Consider the following 20,346-nt stretch of genomic DNA (forward strand, 5'->3'; position numbering starts at 1 on the left):
CATAACGGTTCACAGCTATTATAATCCATGGGTAATTTGCTAATGATTTTAATACTTTTGGTGAACTGTTATTATTATGTATATACCACCATCATTACTGAGTAACATAAACAAAATCCCCTGAGGAACTTACAGTCTAATTTTGACAGTGGGAACCAGTAAACCAAACACATTTTATCTGACCACTTTAATCTCCCCTGGTATCCGCCAAAGTCATAATGCCCAGCTTCAGCTGCAAGACTGAGATCCAGGTTTGGTCCTCTGTATGCAATCATGCATCAAAGCAAATTCTACCCTACTATCCAGGTTATTTTTTAAAATGTTATCTGACCATTAAAAAAATATGTATTAAATTTATATATTGCCCTTCATCCCAGGACTGCAGGGTGGTTTACTGTACAAAATTCAGGCGAAGGACAGTATATGAGTATTGATTTAAGTAAAATAACATAAATATTATAACTTGGATGTTAAGAAACGCTCATGGAAGGGAAATGCCAGAAGCAGATTCCCCGCAAATTTCTGAATAGTATGGGACATGGCACAAGCGGCTGAGGGGGAAATTGCCCAAAATTGGGTGGCGGCACCTGCTAGGAAACCATTTAGAAATAACTGACAATTGAAATTAGAAGTGAAAGATGGGGGGGGGGGGAGAGCATTATGAAGTGTATTGTGGAACTCTTTTCAGATTTATGTTAAAATAGCAGCTTTGCTGCCGAGTTAGAGAAGTCTGCTTGTTTCCACCAAGCTCTATTTAGCTATTTGTAAGGAAATAGACATTATAAAAACATTGCAAGTCTCTAATGCATTTTCTGATCTGAAATTTGGGGTGTAATGCTATGGTTTCTGGGAAAGGTTCCCATGGGCCCACAGGATTATGCAGAGCTCCCATTCTCCAAGCAGAGAGGTCTGTCCTCAGAGAAGGAGGTCTGATCATGAAGCAGAAGTAGAAAGGTCTGATGTTGGTGAAAAAGAAATCTGTCATAATGGCAAGTGAACACTTATTTAAGTGATAACGTTCAAGGTACTACTGGTAAATCCAATGTCAATGAAAGAGAGAGTCCAACATCTGCTGAGGTAGTAGGATTCATGATTGATTGATTGATTGATTGATTGATTCAAACACAACTTCAGCATGCCTTGGCTATTTTTTTAATTATTAAAAGATGGACTACTGTATAAGTCTTTATAACAAACAGCATACATCTATTGTGACTCCCATAAACCGGTGCATAATATGTTCTAGTAGAGGCTTTGGGGAATCTACCCTCTGCAAACACAACCCCCGCCAATTCTGGTTGCTCTCATAGTACTGGAAGTACACAACACAATTACCAATGAAGAAAAGGAATCACAGAGAAAAGAAGACGTTGTTTTATAACACTGTCAAAGAAGCCAAGGAAAATAGACTGTTACCAGAACTATAATATAGTTGCACAATGTAAGGATAAACATTTCTTCATGAGAACTACATTGTCTGTTAAAGGGTTAAAAAGAGAATAGACTAGCATTGTCAATCATGATATTCATAAGAATAATTAACTCAGTATGTTTATTTGTCTACTTTTGCTACTTGATTAAATGAATGACTGATGACAGGTTCCTTGTTTTCCTCCTTTTTGTCAGTATAAACGATCAGTATTAAACTAAATGGCAGTATTCAAAATAATTATAATGAAATTAAAATACAGTGTGATTTATTTATTTTACTTGAAAAATACATATATACTACCATTTCATTAGAAAAAATCAGTGGCATACAACAAATACACACAAACATTCACTTATCTGCCTACCTGCACGTATACAATAAAAACCACATAAAATCAGTTGCCTTTGGAGGCCTGCAACTTATTTAAATTATTTTTTTCAAAAAGACAAATATTATATGAGGAAATAACTGGGAGCAAGCCCACTCTCTCTGCTTATTATTACATCCTTACAGTGGGATAACAGAGATGACTTGGGGAGAGAGAAGGAGAAGCATGGAACAAAGAGAGAGAAGCAGAAGCAGTAAGAGATTCAGAGAGACCTGCAGGGATGTCCACTGCGGTAGGGCTGGAAAAGGAACTTATTTCATTGGCTTTCTGCGGTAAAGGTAAAGGGACCCCTGACCATTAGGTGCAGTCGTGACCAACTCTGGGGTTGCGGCGCTCATCTCACTTTATTGGCCAAGGGAGCCGGCGTACAGCTTCCGGGTCATGTGGCCAGCCAGAGCAGCACACGGAAACGCCGTTTACCTTTCCGCCGGAGCAGTACCTATTTATCTACTTGCACTTTGACGTGCTTTCAAACTGCTAGGTTGGCAGGAGCAGGGACCGAGCAACAGGAGCGCACCCCGTCGCGGGGATTCAAACCGCCGACCTTCTGATCAGCAAGTCCTAGGCTCCGTGGTTTAACCCACAGCACCACCCAGGATTTTTGCAGTAGGCCAACCCTATTTGACATTCTCAAACTAGATTGCAGTTTGGAACACAACTATTTTGCAGGGCAGCTGCAATCCCAAAACAAGTACACAAAAATACGCATTCAATGTTAAAAATGTGTACAAAGCACATATTTTCGGGGGGGGGGTGCATTCAAAAGCACTGAAAAATGCATATTTTGCAGATAGAGTGCCTGCAATGTTTGTGTAAAATTGACAAAGCCTGCCCAAAACTAGATGAAGTCTTTGATTGTGTGCTAGCAAAACTGACGTAACTTAGGCTAGTTCATTCATCCCTACACTTTGGGGCAGAAGGAAGCGGACCCCCAACAACATAATAAGGAAGGAGTTACAATTTTAATTCTATTTTCTCTGTTAATGAGAACAAAAAATACCATCCATAGGTGATACAGTGATGAGGGCCTTTTGAGTTAGGAGTAGCCCTCAGAGGGTTTGAGTTGTGCACTCCTAATACAGTGTTTTACAGCAATCCAGCTTTCAGTCTCTCATGTGTCATATAAAAGTTACTGAGCTGAACTGGCCGTACAGAAATCTTTCAATGAACAGGATGCTTCTACAGCAAAGAGGAACAGGAAAGTGGCTGGGATGGCAAGCTTCCCATCTCCCATCCATTATCATGGCAGGAGCAATTCAAATTTGGGTCCGAGTACATTTCAGAAATTTCCTTCCTGTTCATTTAGCTAAGTGAAGACATTATGAATTTGCTTTGGATATACACCAAATGGGCTAAGGACTCTTAGCTCTCTTTGGCCTGATCTGATTGTTCAGTGTTCCACAAAAAAAAACCCATCCTTTTTTCAACTGAGGTCACAATGTTCTAAAGGAAGCTCTCAGCAGTAGTAGCAGCCACAGTAGAATGATACTCAAAATATTGAAATGTTGCTTTATAATTCAATGAGGCAACTACATGTTGAGCATTGTTTACTTGTAGGACCCCTTAAGATGACACATTTATTTAGTATTCATCCTGATTTACTTGCACAAAGCTTACAAATAAGTTCGATTGCACCCCATCTTTACAGAGCCTTTTTTTTAATGTGCAGGGCAATTATACGACTATGCGAATTTGTGTTCCAGTCATCCTGATTTGTTTGTGGTGTGCATTTCCTTGTCACTTTCCAAACCACAAAAAGTCTGATACAAGTAGATTTGCTGTACTAGGGTAATAGAGCCCTTTGATCCTCTTTAATGGTGCAAATGTACATTTCCTGGTATGCACTTGAATTTTTCATGTAGTTGGGCGTACCCCATGTCCCCTGTCAAAGGGGAGCTAAAAAGCATGCAGAGAATCATAGAATCATAGAGTTGGAAGAGACCACAAGGGCCATCGAGTCCAACCCCCTGCCAAGCAGGAAACACCATCAGAGCACTCCAGAGAAGGCAATGGAAATTATGAGGAACAATAGAGTACTTCCCCGCCCCTCAAAAGAGCCTTTCAGTAAGGTCCATGGCACCAAAAAATGCTTCTCTTCAGTGAATTCTACAATTACAGAAGCACATTTTCACCCACTGTGGAACAGTTGTCCCCAAGTAGTGATGGAATACCCTGGTTCATCCAGGACATTCTCATTAATATATCCATGGGGAACCATTGTACGGAGACAAAATTTACAGCCTGGAGATGACCTGAAGAGGGAATTATTCCATGTTAGTACTGGATTAAAGGACACAGAGTCCTAAATTAAGATAATTGCTAAGGTAGCTTCTTTTCCCTCTCTCCCCAACAATATTTTGTCCCTCAGCATCTCTTGGCATATGGATCCAAAATTCACATGTATTAAGGACACGATTTGTATTTGCGAGCACACAGATATGCACACCACTTTAATATATAGGAATGGTTATCATTTACGCTACCTGCTGACATTAATGCAACAAGGAAGGGAAAAGGATAAAATGACACCTTAGATAAAATGATCTATTCCAAGTGGATTAAGGGAGTCCTTTAATGAGGTCTTGACTAGAGTATATAAAATTGTACGTAGGTTGAAAAGAAGAATCAGGAGCGGGTGTAATACTAGCATAATGCTGCCATATAATGAGCTGAGGGAGAGAAGCAAAGAGGGGCAGGGACAACTCTCTTCTTCCTCACACTGACAGCAAAGATGGAGGTGGCAGGGAACCAGAAGGTGGCGGAGGCAAGGTCCAATACTACACTGAGCAGAGAGTTGGGATGGGAGAGTAGAATTTATTTACACCAATTCATAAATCCTTTGGCCCATTCCATGTTGTATTAGAAATTATGGCCTTGAAGACGAAGGATGAAATAATACCCCACCTCCCCAAAGGTTGAAACAATACTATGGTAGTGTGTGTGTGTTTAACTATTTTTAGATGTCTTTTAACATGCCACTGCTTTATTTTAACTGTGTTCTTCTGACACTGATGTGTTTGCCACACTGGGCAGCTTTGAAAGGGTGGGATAAATTTAATAAAAAACAAAAAAAAATAGTCCTTACCCAAGTTCTTAGTTGCATGAATTTCCATCATGAAAATATTGCTACCTACTGCAGTACTCGTAAACAGCTTATTCCCTAAGTTGTTTTGCTCTGTTCTTCAAAATGTAAACTAATTTCAAACAGCTGTGTAACCCTTAACGTACATGCATTTTTCAATGGCATAATCTTTTGTCTTTGCATCATACTTGTCATCAGAGAGATTTTAGAGCAATCACTAAGACAGAGGAAATTATGCTCATTGTCAACAGCAAGCATTTTTAACTGCTTAATTTAGAAAAATGTCCCTATTATATGACAGCCAGCTGACAAATATATAGATTTTGGGTGAATACAATATAATGTATTATATCATCTGGTCTATACACTACTACACTAGTCTGAACAACATTACTATACATTATCCATCAATCAGAATGGTAAAGTGAAAATTAAAATAATGTTATAACATTGTTTTCCATTCTATTCTCCACTCCTCTTATTTTTGCACACAGTCTGAACATGGAAAGATATGACATGATGTTAGAAAGCAAAACTTTTGTTACCTTACCTGTTAAGTCTTAGCTCTAGTCAGGATCAGGAAGACATCCCAAAATGGCTGGGATGGCAAGAGACAGGAATACAGGAAAAATGGCTGAGCTACCTGTTCTCCTAACAGAATGAGCTGATTCCCTCTAGCACCTACTCTCTGGATGTTTTGCATGCATCAGTGCTGACTGCAATAAGTCACCTAGCCAAGGTTGATATTTACACCTTTGACACTACTAGAAGTATGAATTTCACAGCAGGCTCATACAAGCGTAAAAACTAGGAGAACAGATTTTAATTCCACATAGGGAACCAGTGACTAGTAAGGGGACACCATAACTTCATGAATGGTTGTCTTGAAAAAGCTGCCTATTCATGTAGCAAAGGATGGAGATAAATGTAGCTTCTGCTTTTGCTGTAAGATCCTGATCCAGCCCTTCTTTTAGTACTCCTAAAATAAGGAGTACTTATGGATCCATACGGGATACCATCAAATATGTGATTTATGGACACCATATAGGTGGGTAGAGAGGACCTGATCATACTACACTTAGGGAGTTAATTGGTGCTTTTCAGCTTCCAAGCTGCTATAAAGCTTTGGAATACTTAACATCTATATAGCAGTTGACTGGAAATTTTGAAGGAGGAGTGTCAAGATAGGCTGGACTTCTGAAAACCATAGACTCCTAGGCGTGCTAATTTGCTGAAGTATCTGCAGGAAGGCGATACACAAACTTTTCCGGTCATGTTGCCATTAGGTATCTGCAACCTCTTATCAAGTAGATAGGACTATGAGACAGAGACTCGAGTGCATCTGATGATTTTCGTAACATTAAACAGATCCAACATCAACAATCTGAACCTGAGGTGTGAAGATTCTAGCACTGGAAGTCCACTCCCCCAGGCCCAGAAACCTTTTATTTTACCAGTAAGATGTGATGCTTGTGACATTATACACAAGTTTCATCTTGATAGAAAAGTTTTGATCTGCCCAGAGAAACAAGCACTCCTTTGAAGAGAGAACTAACCCTTTCTCCAATTGGATTGTGTTCAGTTCCTTGATGGCATTGTCTACTACATAACCCACAACAATTTTTTATCTAGTCTTGGAAAACTAATAGGTTCAGATAGACTAATCTAACAACTGATATTCTAGGAGAGCTCAACTTGCCTCCATGTGCCAGCTGAAACAGACTAGTCATTCATTCATTCACTTCTGCCCTATTTTTTAAGGGCAAAGTCCCACTGTCAGAATGCAAAGAGTTGACATACTAAAATCACTATAAAGTATATATAGAGACCAAAGCAAAATAAAAATAAATAGCACTCAAAAAACTAAAGCAATTATCTAATAATTCTTTCCTCTTTAAAAATGGCAGGCTGAAATTTCTGAAGAAAAATCTCTTCCACGTTATCCATGAAACAATGTCCCTGAATTAACCAAAATGTCACATAGCTCTGCCAAATCATGACTGAAAGATTACACACATGCACACCAGACAGGGTGCAAGTTAATTAATTTGTAGTCTGCTGCAAGGGTATAAGAAATCCTTTAGTGATACTGAGCATTGTCCTCTAGTATGTCTTCCAAAGGAAAATATTTTGGACAGTTTCAGAGAGATTAGGATGCTATCTAGGGTCACATAAAAGGGGAGCACCAGGCACAGTATGTATAAGCTTTGGCAATTCAGATGTCAGCAGCCTGAGACGGCTACCCTCTCTTCTTGCTCTGTTACTTGTAGAAAGATGGTCTTATTCTCTGGAAACCTGATTTGTTCTATCCATCACCTGTTAGCCAGAAGGGCCTGAAAATAATAATTATGCCCAGCTGGTTCACTGCCACACTTATTGTTACTCAACAAAAATCTCTCTTGGTCGCTTTATCAGTCAAGACTTTCTCCTCCTAAATTCCTCCTAACAAGGCGGACTTTTGTCTTGCAAATTTCAGTGGTGCCCTGTGCGAGGCCAGAATTCAGCGCCTGCCCACCCCCACCTCTTGCCTCCCATTCTGCTCAATTTACTATGTCATAGTTGTGATACCCTGTGGTACCCTTCAGGCTTGGCACCCAGTGTGGTTAGAACTTGCTCCACATTCAACTCTATTGTGGGTCTTTTAGTATCGCTGTTGTTGCAGCTGCAAGAACTTGAACTGAGACCATCTCCCTCCACAGAGGCAGGACTCATTGACTCAGAGGGGATAAATCCTCTCCCCAAGAAGAAAGTGATGCTGAATCTCTTTTTCATGCTATCCCAGAATGCTGTCCTGATCCTGACGGAGGAACTTGAAAACGAAGTAGCAGAAACACCAAAGGAGGACAAATATTCACAAAGTAGGATGAGAAATACCATACATGATCCTGCTTGTGTACATGCTTATACTTTATTGTGTAAGCTACTGAGGGTGATATACAGCTAATGTTGCACTAGTGAAAAAATCAGTGCTAGCTCAGTGAGATTTCTTCTCTCTCTTCCCCCTGAACATGCAGGGGGAAATCCTTTCACTCACAGAATGATCTGCCTATTGAATATGTGATTTTCCCATTCAAGTTCTTCTAAGGTAAGTGGAGGTTGTATGATAGCCACAATGGATGGGCTGCATTTTTACTTATAGAATCATAGAATTGTAGAGTTGGGAGGGACTCTTAGGGTTATCTAGTCCACACCCAGACAATTTATTTACCAGCTTGAAACTGGGCTACGGCCCTTCAAGTGTCCTATGTAGTCACTTCAACTCATTGAAACCACCTGCAGATGACAGTTTTTTGAGGTGTAGGCACTGTGTTCAAGAATATAGCAATCATGGACAGGAAAGTGAGAGATGAAAATGAAAATGAAGACAGGAAGGGTTTGGAGAGATAGAGTTTTGTTTGGCTTGGAGATGGGGGGCGGGATAGACCCCCCCTATGCAGGGATGTCTTGACTTTTCAAGTCTGGCAATGGGCCGTGAGGAGTTTGGGGTTGTGGGGGTCCTCAACTCTGGAGGGACCTTGAAACATGCTTTTAAATACCACATGGAGTTCAATGTGGACTATGGAAAAGGGGCTGATCTGTCGAGAAGGGACAAAAATACTGTCAAGTTGGAGTTTCCACGAGTGAAAGGACCAGGAGACAAAGTAAAGTACAGGTATAAATATGAAGAAGATCTGTGGAAGGCACATGGAAGAGACTTAAGGGCCTCGGACATAAGATTACCAGGTTAATGAACTAGATGGATGGGATAGAAAGGACTGACAAAACCCGGGACCAGGAGGAAGAGACGTTGGATGAAGATTGGAAGAAACTTTTTTTAAAAAATTATTTAGGATTCTTTTGTAAAATCAATGAGTATTAGAAAAATGTTGGAACGAAATTATTTGGCTTTAGCAGAAATGTTAAAAAGAACTATGCAAGAATATGTTATGGTTATGAGAAATGGGTATAAATAAGATTTAAGTTTTAAGTTTTAGGGTTTTTTATAGTAAGATAAGTTTAAAATAGATTAAGGTAATTTAATGACAGAATATTATGAAAAATGGGAAGGATTTGCTGTGATAATTAATAACTAGAATACAAAAAAGGGAGGTGTGAGGAGGTCGATGAAATAAGGTAATGACAGTTAAGGATTTGAGAATATTGGATCTGTTTTTAAATTTTTGTGGTTTACTTTTGTTTTTTGATTTTGATGTGTTATGTGTTTTGGTTTTGCTTTTTGATTTTTATCAATTTGTATTGTTTAATTGCTGTTTGTTTTTCCCTTGGTTTTTTTCCTTTGTCTTTTTGTTTTTTCTGTAATTTTAAAATGCTTAATAAATATCATTTTTTTTATAAAAAAGAAGGGAATAACAAATACATGCCAAAACTGATTGGCAAGATTCATATAAGATTTCCTTGTTTCTTGAACAACATTTTTGCAAATGCAGGAAAAAAAAAGCTGGCTGAGGAAACTACTAAAATTTTGATAAGAACTGAACATACTGTACATTTTGGGTCACTTAAATAATTAAATGTCAGTTGATACTTTACAGTTTGTGTTTATTTTTTTCTTAGAAGGTTTGTCCTTAGGCTATAATACTTTTATTAACTAGGGCTGCTATCCTACATAGCAACCTGTGCATGAGGAGAGCTCTACACACAGCTGGAAGTATCTTTGAAGTTTCCACAGCACCACTTGTACAGCTAAACAATCCATTCTGAATTGAAAATTGGATTATTTATTTAAAATATTTAAAATCTGCCCTTCATCTAAGTGGGATACAAACCATATAAAAGAACCAAACAATCAAAATTATAAAATAAACAACAAGAAACGAACCACCTAAGAAATAAAAGCAGCTAGAAAGATCACAGCAGGCTACAGTTAGCAACTGATTTTTATTTTTTTTAGAATGCATTAAAAATACATATAACTAGTTGCCAAAATGATAGCAATATGTAAAGGGAGAGTGTTCTACAAACAGGGCACTGCCACAGAGAAGGCTTTACCTCATGTTGCCACATACTGCCCTCTCCTCCAAAGATTTTAAGAAACAGGCAGACTGATATGGATGAGCTCCTGCTTGCACATATAGCCCAATGTACTTATTTTTCTAAGTCTTTGGGGTATCTAATTCAGGCTGAAGGAGGATCGAGATTTATAGTAAGATTATTTGGTAAAATGCATAGATCTATATCTGTGTATCACTGTTAAACATGAACTGTTATCATTTGAAAGCATGAAATGGGGAGATCTGGACTTATTGGAAATTTCGTTATGGTTAATTTCAGTTTTTAAAATGCAACACCGCAGGAATGCTTGACTTTGCATCTCCTAAGTCTCCATGAACTGGTTAACATAAAAAAATTAACATACAAAATGGTCATCAGGATAATTCTAAATAAATTCACTATTTAAAAATGTGTATTCACTGAATTGTGTGTAAATAATCAGAACAAAATGTGTATGTATTGCTTATCTGTGTGATACGGATGATGAATGAAGTGTGGCAGGCAATTCTGCACATCCATGTGGCAATGACCCATAGGAAACAAAAGCCACTGTTTCCATTTGAGACAAATGAAAGCAGAAATGACAACTAAAACATGTCTATGAGGTGCATTCAACTAATCCAAAGAGAGAATCAAACAGGCAGTCATGCACAAGAGTACATTTAGTGATTTCTTATCATACCCTGAACATGAAAAGGACTTCAGATTAGTTAGAATCAATCAATTCAGAGGGGAAAAAATGTTTTATTTCATTTGGATAAACAACAGTAATCTTAAATCCTTTCTTCATAAAATTTATATAAATTATGGGTCCATATAAAAATTATGGGTCAGTTCTAACTGACTCTCTTTGTTGATTCATTTTAAACCAGGCATAGGCAAACTCGGCCCTTTAGATGTTTTTTAGGACTACAACTCCCATCATCCCTGACCACTGGTCCTGTTAGCTAGGAATGATGGGAGTTGTAGTCCCAAAAGATCTGGAGGGCTGTGTTTGCCTAAGCCTGGAATTCAATGAATTTAAATCACTTGATTTCAAGGAATCTCTCTGTGTGCAAGTATAAAAATAATGACTAACAAAACATAATTTTAAAATTCTAACACACTTGTATCTTGGTTTCCGAACAGCTTAATTCTCGAACGTTTTGGCTCCCAAACGCCACAAACCCACCATTGAGTGTTCCGGTTTGCGAACTATTTTTGGAAGCCGAACGTCCGACGGGGCTTCTGCAGCTTCCAATTGGCTGAAGGAGCTTCATGCAGCCAATCAGAAGCCGTGCTTTGGTTTCCGAACGGATTCCGTTCGACTTCCAAGGTACGACTGTAGTAAAACATTTCTGCATCTTCCTCCATCCGTTGCTGTGGCAAAAAAAATGCTTTTTCCAAGGTGGAAGTTACAGAGCTTCTAAGGATGAAATGCTCAGGTGGCCTTCATTCGCCATAGCTAAGAGATGCTGGTGCTATCCTCCAGCTTGAGGCCAGGCAGTGTTAATGGGTCCAGCATGTACATCCATAAGTTCTGCCTTTTCTCTAACATTGTTGGATTGATCTGTTGGCATCGCCATAACAATTATTGCTCAGTCAGAAAGGCTGTGATTCTCAGAATTAAAAGTGTTTAGCAACCAGTTGCTCCACTTTTTTTTGGGGGGGGGAGGTCAAAATCATGTTTTTCTTAACTTGTCCTGTGTCAGGGTTATCGTTGCTGTCAAGATTAGATCCCAACAATACTACATTCTGATTCACCTTGAACCTGGCCCTTTAGCTATCCTCCTTATTTCTTATTCTCAGACACCTTTTTAATTAAAAAAAGAAAAAAAAGAGAAGAGAAGAACAGAAAAGAACAGAACAGAGCAGAAAAAGCACCAATAACCAAAGATCCAAAAGGCATGCGAAAATCATACAGTGGTACATACGCTTCAGGTTACATACGCTTCAGGTTACAGACTCCGCTAACCCAGAAATATTACCTCGGGTTAAGAAATTTGCTTCAGGATGAGAACAGAAATCATGCTCCGGTGGCGCGACAGTAGCAGGAGGCCCCATTAGCTAAAGTGGTGCTTCAGGTTAAGAACAGTTTCAGGTTAAGAACGGACCTCCGGAATGAATTAAGTACTTAACCCGAGGTACTACTGTATTGGGAAAGATGTACAAATTAAACAGCTGTACAAGTTCTTCCACTTCACTGCCACAACTTTCCATTTCAGTAGCAACTCAAAGACACAAACATAAGTTCAGTTTGGAACGGAATCTAGGCCCACCCATTCATAACTCTTTGTGAACATGAATATAATTTTCTTATAAATTATACTTAAAATAAGCTTTTCAAAAACTACCAAGTGGTAACAAAAATAACTGTTCCTCTAATTCTTCTCACTGGGGAGTTAATTCCCTCATTAGGATGAATCATTTTATTACCTTGTAAAGCAGTATGCTACTTCTGTGGTTGCTTAGCTGAAATCTGCATCATTAACCCACCAAAATATCAGCCCCATTCAGTAACCTCAAGAGCTAGACCCCACTGAAAGCACATGAGACTTCAATGTATTGTATGTTATTAGTTTCATAAGTTATTTGGAACACATCTGCAAAGGAAACAAATGTTGTAGGACCCAAACCAATGGATTCAAGTTACAAGAAAGGCGATTCCAACTAAACATCAGGAAGAACTTTCTCATGGTAAGAGCTGTTTGACAGTGGAACAGACACCCATGAGAGGTGGTGGACTGCCCTTCCTTGAATGGCCAGACAATAGTCCGATGGTAAGGATGCAGTCCCAACACAGTGCTCTCTTGGGCATTCTTGCTCACCTGCCCCGGTTCTTTGGACAAAAATGAGCACAGGGCATAACCCTATGCAGCCTTGTCTTCAATAAAGGTAAGCTGCTCCAGATAAAAAGTAGTTGATTATAGGCAAGTCCACATATTACAATCTGTGGGGGGAATTTTCATCTCGCCTCCAAAGCAGATGAGAAGTTTGGGCCAAATAATTTAGTCTACCTTTAATATCAACATTGCAGCTCTAAAGAAGAATACCAGCAAGACTCATTAGAAGGTCTACTTGCTTTGATCTTACATATGAATATTATGAGGATTCATGAATAATAGCAGCGAGAGGGAGTAATTACATCTGTCATGCTGTGGGAACTGTGGGTAGTTGTGGGGCCACAAATAGAAAAGATTAATGCAACAATTAATGATGAACCACCCATCCAAGAGAATTCCGTGAAATATTTCTCCACACCAGAATATTGAGGAGCTCCTGAAGGTTCCTGCCATATTGGGATTCTTATGGGATCCATTTAGCATGCTTTGTTGTTTAGTCGTGTCCGACTCTTTGTGAGCCCCATGGACCAGAGCATGCCAGGCACATTGGGCATGCTAGACATACCTAAATGCCAGTCATGTGGCTCTGTCAGGGCCTGAAAGCTTCTATTCTTGCTGAGGTCTTTACTAGACCATTCCCATTCCTTTTTCTAATTACTTCTAGATTGGCTAGAGGACATCCCTTGAAATCAGGCTATGGCTTCTAAAACATGCCATATTATGGAGGTTTTCCAGGACCCAGAGGCCTCTGGGAAGATCTGTGTGTGTGATCTGGTATGCTATGCATCCCTATTCAGATTCAGAATGAATCTGATGACAGATTTTTTAAAGCAATCTTGAATTCTATGGTTCCTACTTTAAACGCCAAATGCATTGCCAAGTCCAGGGTTATTAGTGAATTTGGTACTGAGTGTCATTTGAAAAACAAAACTCAAAATTCTATGTGAAGGTAGTTGTACGTTTACAATTCCAGGTTCATGGCAGAACTAGAACATATATTCACCTTCCAAAATTAATATTTAGAATACAACAGAATATGACATATGAGGCTAAAATAATGGGTATGACAGATCTTTTAACAGTCACATTGATAATAACGGTTTGTCCTAAGTATGTACTAGCCACATAATTGTTCTGTTTAAATTAGATCTCTGTTTCCTATACATAGAATGAATATCATTTTATTACATATTTCTTTAGTATTATATCTGACATGAATCTGCATTATGGGATAATTTTATCTTGATCTTGAAGTCAACTACTGCAAAACGAGTATATTATTGCAGTCAGTTGCTTCTATTCCCCAAGTAACAATGACTGGGTGTGGGGGGAGAGCTGAAGTCTGCTATACTAGAAAAATTATCTAGCGTTAGCAAATGTCATCTCAATGGCTATTGCTTTTCAGATTAATAAAAGATAAAATGTTTTCTAGATGTCCTCCAAACAAAGATTACTATGAATAGAGAAGTGCTTAAACCAATAGTAATGACAATGAAATTTCTTTAAAGGTTACAATAATCAGTTATTTAGCTGAACCACAGCTGGAAATGCATGGTCATTCCTTGAATAATGTATATTTGATCTGGAACAATACATATCTTTCTAAAAACAATGGCGGAAACTATCTCTTGCTTTGCAATTGTTTAACATATCATTTCCATGAAGTAATTGACTTGGGAAATATTACACAGTGTCACCTGAATGTTCTTTCTGCAAGCGCAACTTGGAATAATCCATACAAAACATGCATAAAAAAACAAATTCATCAGCCTTTGTAGACAGGGCAGAGCAAAGCACCTTTCTGAAGCTCTAAATTAAAATGATTAAATTGCTATAGTCATCAGGGACAAATATAAAACTAAGCTTGTATATGGAATTATTAACAAGAACAGCCATCTCATTGTTTCAAACAGCCATGGTTTATACAGCATAAGTATTTCTCATGCATTCTCCAAATGCCTTTAGGAGCCTACTTGGGCAGACACAAAGTACTGAGAATAATAATAATAATAATAAATTTTATTTATATCCCACCTCCCCAGCCAAGACCAGGCTCATAACATCAGGTATAAAAACAATTGATTAAAATACAACTTAAAATGCAGCCTCATTTCAGTGGAAGCCCAGATCAAAAACTGTTTGGGGGGAGAAAACGTCAAATCTTCACCAAGGCCAACTATCCAGACTGGTCCTACATGGGCCAGAAAAACCCAGGGAAGTCCCCAAATAGGGGTTCCATCACAGAAGGAAAAGCAAAGAGGGGATCAGGCTGATTCCAAGCCAAAGCCCAGTGCTTTTATTGTAGTTTTAGGAGCCATATTGTTATACTGCTGCAGGATATTTATGAAATTATTTATCCATTCAAAATAGAAATAGAATACCATGCTACATGAGAATTAATGTATTTTTATGTCTTATATATTTGGTATAATTTCAAAAAGATGTCCGTAATATGTAACGGGTTTATATTCAAATAAAACTAGTGAAGAAAGGAAACTTAGGCACTGATGAGCTGATCCCACATGTAGCAGCTTCTCACATAAAACCTAATGTCATTTACCAAAATAATGCAATAGTGTGTGTTTTATATGATTTCAAATAACCTTCTACAAACTGGTTTTATAAACCTTCCAATTACAAAGAAAAGGTTGTTTTGTTTTATTTTAATTTTACTGAGTTTTATACTTGCAAAAATGTAAATTAAGTTACATATTGAAAAGAGAAAAATTACAAATTAAACATCCCACTCTCCCACCCTCTTTTGCACAACCTGAAAGCATAGTTCAGATCTAAAGAATAATAGCAAGGTTCATGTAACCACAGAAGGGGAGAGAATCCCAAAGTTGCTACTGTCAATATAAAGGAAGATGCTAACACAACTATATATTGTAGAATGTGGTCAGTACTTTGTCCTGCAGCCTTTGTGTGCTGGATAAACAACCACCAGTCTCTTAGACCATGAAGGTCTCTTAGGGTTTTTTTTGTCATTTAACCATTGGTGTCAATTTTTCAGAAAGTGATTTATCCCAAATTACATTAAACCATTTTTGTACATTCAAATGTACTTTTGCTCCTGTCCATTTTCTGGCTATCAATATTCTTGCTCCAAATGCCTATTTAACTCCCACAGAACCACACCACTTGAAACAGAAATCCCACACAGAGTGTTTTTCAAAGGAAAGAGTAATTTAAGGTGGAGAGGCAATCTCTTTGCTAATCATACAACAGGAAAGGACCAAAAGGCTATTAGACTGGACGGTTCAGCCCATCCAATCCAGATTACCAGAAGCAGAGAGCAGAAGTAACAGGCGCTCCACAGTGCTAAAGGGTTTGCAAACACAGTTTCAGATTACTGAAGCAAGTTAAAGAGGCTATAATACAGGTCACAAACTGGGAGGGTATCTCAGCAAAAGTGTGCTCCCTAGCCCATAAAGCAACAGGAATACAAGGCAATTACAGGAGAATGCTGTGCTCCACCACAACCTTATTTTCTCCCCTCTCTACCCTGGAAAACGTCCACAGGCCTTTCCCCTTCAGTTAAAGTCACTTCTGGTTTCAGAGTTTCATTTGGGTTAAAAATTAGTTTAAAACATCCAGAAGGGTGTGTGAAGACAGATTAAGCAGCCCCTACCTGTTTGCTATTGCCTGTCCTTTCCAAATATCCCATTTCTCTTCCTTAATATGAGATAAACATAGGTTTGGGAGCCCTGTCTTTCCTTTATAAACCACTTCTGTTGTGAGCAAACATCTTACTAACCTATATTTAATTATGTCAGCTGTTAAAGCCTAAATAGAGGAAATAAAATATATTTCGGGACTACAATGGAACACAATTTATTCAGCTGAATAAAAAGTGAAATACATCGTATCCTTTTTGAACATATCCCTCTTGAAACCAATTGCAAAACTTATTTGGCCCTGCAACTTCAACAGAGATTATTCTAGCTTTGCCCCGAATTCAAAACTCAAGTACACAGGTTCTTCAGATCACGTAAATCCAAGTACATACTCTTTATATGAATGTAAAAATATTTATCAGACTGTCAAACGGAGAACTCGGGTGGCTTGAGAACCATAGGCTTGTTTTAGAACCAACCTAGCTTTTGACATACAGGAAGTGGTTGCAACTACTGTGCTCTAGGCCTGGTATTCACAACAGTATATAGAACATCACCATTATTAGAACATAGAATCAACTGAAACATACAGGTGCCAATCCACATAAACGTTACGATTTCTAGTTCCTAGGTAAGAACATTAAATGCTACGTCATCTTCTGCATTCCTTATTTCAGATTCAAATAAAATTTTCTTTTTGTTGGAATACTTGGGAACAGTTGGAATACTGTTTAGTGTTATGTGAATAAGTCTCAGACTCCTGCATTTCTCCCTTCCCTCTCGTCCTCTCCATGAGGCGATTGGAAGCATTTGCTTCTGTTTTCAACAAACCAGTTTCTTGTGATGCACAAGCTGAGACAAACTGTGGTTAGTTTTAACTATGGCTTGTCAAAGCAAGCCAGCTTCAAGAGATAGTGACTTGGCTGGATAAAGCACAGTTTTAAATAATCACAGTTCCCAGTTTGGACATAATAACAAACTGGTTAACTGAAAATGGAAGCAAATGCTTCTGATCTAGGGTTGCCATATTTCAAAAAGTGAAAATCTGAACAGAAAGGTTTCTTTTTCCAGACATTTAGCTGATTTCTGTCCGGACGCTGCTTGCGGCTGCAGTATTCTGGATATGTCCAGGAAATTCCAGATGTATGGCAACCTTATTTGATCTCCTCATGGCTACGCCAAAGGAGGTGAGGGAAACAAAGCAGTATTATGTCCAAATGAGACTGTTCTGTACTGCACAGCTACCACTGTAGTTAAAAATAGTTTTTACTCTGAAGACAGCTGTCCAGTGCTGATTTTTAAAAAAATCAGAAATAAATTTACACTCTTATCCGTTGTGTAAAAAACACTATTTATTGCACACAGGGTTAAACAGCACAGCGCAGTTTATGCTTCAGAAACACAGTTATGCATAAAAAAATGAGTGACTAAAGTGAGAAAAACTGGACAGAATCCTGTTGAATTTACTAACAACAGGGATTATTTAAGAAAGCTTTCAAAGGTGAGTCATCCTTTTCTTTTTTAAATTTCATGCTCACCATCACCCAAAGGAGAGCATGAGAAATATGCCTGAGCACTTAAAACTTCCCAGCTTCTGACCCCTTTCACCTCCATCAAAAGAAACTCTTTTCTGAATTTGATATGCTGCTTGTGATGTAGAGTGTGGTAATGTCATGCACGTGGAGTAAGTTACAAAAAATCCTTGTCACTCAAGAGTCCGGATTCGAATCAGTGCACTAAAGTAATGGGCTATGAACATGAGGAGGGGAGCCTTTCACACATTTTATATATAACTCACAATTTGTTAAAAATGTGGACTTTAGTTATAGATAAGAAGCTATAAAGTACATTTTACGTTCACACAAGTTCATAATACACAGTGAAACAAACAATAACCTAATACCTGAACTCTGCTTTGGCTTCTAGTAACTTAACTTTGGTGACATAATGTATAAATAGAAGTGTTTGTACCCAATTTTGGGTCCTTTTTAATATCTGGTTTGCATTTATGCTCAATTAAATGATTTAATTCCTTATAATTTCAGGCAGTTTTTTGAGAAATTGCTTTCCTATCTGTTGAGTTATGAAATAATGAATAGCTTAAGATCATTATAATTGTTATCTCTGTACACAGGATCCAACAAACTAACAGACTTTCCTCTTTCACAGTGACATACAGCGGCATTTTTTTCAGTCAGAAGTGTGAAAATTGTAGGGCTGAAATCCTATGGAAACTTACTTATGAGAAATCCCTTCTGAACCCAGTGGACCTTACTTCCAAAGAAACATGCATAGGGATTGCACTACATGACTACAATCCAACACAGAATTAAGTGTGCTTAAGATCACAGATCTTCAATGGATTCAGAGGCATTTAACTCTGGGTTGAACTATAAAAAATGCATACTTAAAATTCATTTTCTCAGTACAATAGCTGTGCTGAGATGTCTGTTTTAAAATAAAATATAAATAGAATAAGAGTTTTATTTCACCTTCACATGGTGTCTTTCTCATGCAGACCTCAGATTTCCACATTTGTATCCCTTTAAAGGATTTGATATGCAGGGAAAAAAGAAAGGATGGTAAACATTTCAATTTAGAGATCAGTACTGGCTGCCACATTCCATACACTATGATCATCCAACTTCATACCTTTCACTGATGTGTTGGGTGGTGGTCCTTCCATTCGCAAGTTCCACGGCGGATCCCCCTGATTAGCAAAGTCCCTCATCTTCAAATAGCTAATTGTTAGTCGGATGATGGATGCCTTGTCAAGCTGGCTGGTAATGGCTGCAGGGAGTGGCAACAATTTGGCCAGCTCATAGAACTCAAAATTTTCCTTCCCCCGGCGAGAACGAGCAGCATCTCGGGATTTTTCCTTTCTCAAGGCTTGTAAACTGAAACAAGAATAGGGTAGGGCATTCATCAATATTGTGCTCTGTCAAAGTTCTAATGTAAACATTTTCCAAATACAGACATGAAATTCTTGCACATATAAGCTTGAGAAAAATACTGAATTATAGTTTACTCTTTGAACCCGATTGAGTGTGTACTCTTTCTAGAGATGACCGACAAGTAACTTGTTATAATACACAATGTCTTTTTTAAAAAAATAAAATCCCACTCTGCTACAGATGTTTTGTCCAAATGTCAAACGATAAAACTGAGAATATGATACCATAAAAGGACAGATGGAAATCTGTACAGAGGGACTGTGTGTTTGGCATAAAGCATAATGCTATCCATTAATTACTATTAACTGTCTTTCAGTTTTAGCAATAGCTCTGCAAACAGCACCACAGTCCTCACTTCCCTAATACTTGCTGCAAAGTTTGCTTAGCAAACTCAGTGTCATGAGTTACCATCCGTTATACAGTATGGTGAGTAGCAGCTGGTGCTTCTCAACTCCACTAGCTCACAGAATACAATTCCTTGTGTTACGCCACACTTTCTCCAAAAACAATAAGAGAATCCACAGCTCAGTCACAAAACAGATGCTTGGAAAAGGTCTTGGGTTCAGTCTCTGGCATCTCCAGTTAGAATTAGAAAAAGACCCTTACATGAAGCTTTGGAGATCTACTGATTGTATAGAACTGGTTGTATTGAACAAAGGTGGGGAACCTTTCTATCCATGCCTCAAGACTGCATCCCTAACTTTGCCTCTCACCAGCCCTGATCCATGCCCTACCCAAGTGGTTTTCCCTGGCTAGAATGTTTCCTTGAGGTAGAATAATGCCTCTTGCTTGCTTGCTTGGATGGATGGAGAGGTATGAGGGTATGCTGCTGATATGTAGCTGACTGTACAAAGGTTTAAAAAGTTGTATCAGTTGCTCCACTCACTTTTGCCTTTGGTCCCCCCCACCACCAGCATGTGGAACCTCAGAAACTTGCCCATGAGGGAATGTGGCTCTTAGTTTGAAATATGTTTTCCCATTCTTGTCTGGACAACCGTGAGCTGGGTGGACCAATTGTCCAACTCTGTACAAGTTTCTGCACAAGGCTCGTTCATATGT

General features: G+C 38.5%; 1 protein-coding gene across 11 annotated transcripts in view; it reads right to left on the reverse strand.

Moving 5' to 3' along the window:
- Window positions 1–20,346, reverse strand: part of NPAS3 (neuronal PAS domain protein 3) — a 637,639-nt gene that overhangs the window by 417,803 nt on the left and 199,490 nt on the right. For 8 of the 11 annotated variants that reach the window (XM_081207992.1, XM_081207987.1, XM_081207994.1 and 5 more), the window contains 2 exons: window positions 18,986–19,230; window positions 18,826–18,876 (listed from right to left, as the gene is read on the reverse strand). In XM_081207992.1, coding sequence (XP_081064118.1) covers window positions 18,826–18,876; window positions 18,986–19,230 — 296 coding nt within the window. The remainder of the gene's footprint in view (window positions 1–18,825; window positions 18,877–18,985; window positions 19,231–20,346) is intronic. The other 3 variants (XM_081207991.1, XM_081207989.1, XM_081207996.1) reach the window with 1 other exon arrangement.

The sequence above is a fragment of the Podarcis bocagei genome (assembly GCF_964188305.1).
Source record: "Podarcis bocagei genome assembly, chromosome: 1".
Taxonomy (NCBI): domain Eukaryota; kingdom Metazoa; phylum Chordata; class Lepidosauria; order Squamata; family Lacertidae; genus Podarcis; species Podarcis bocagei.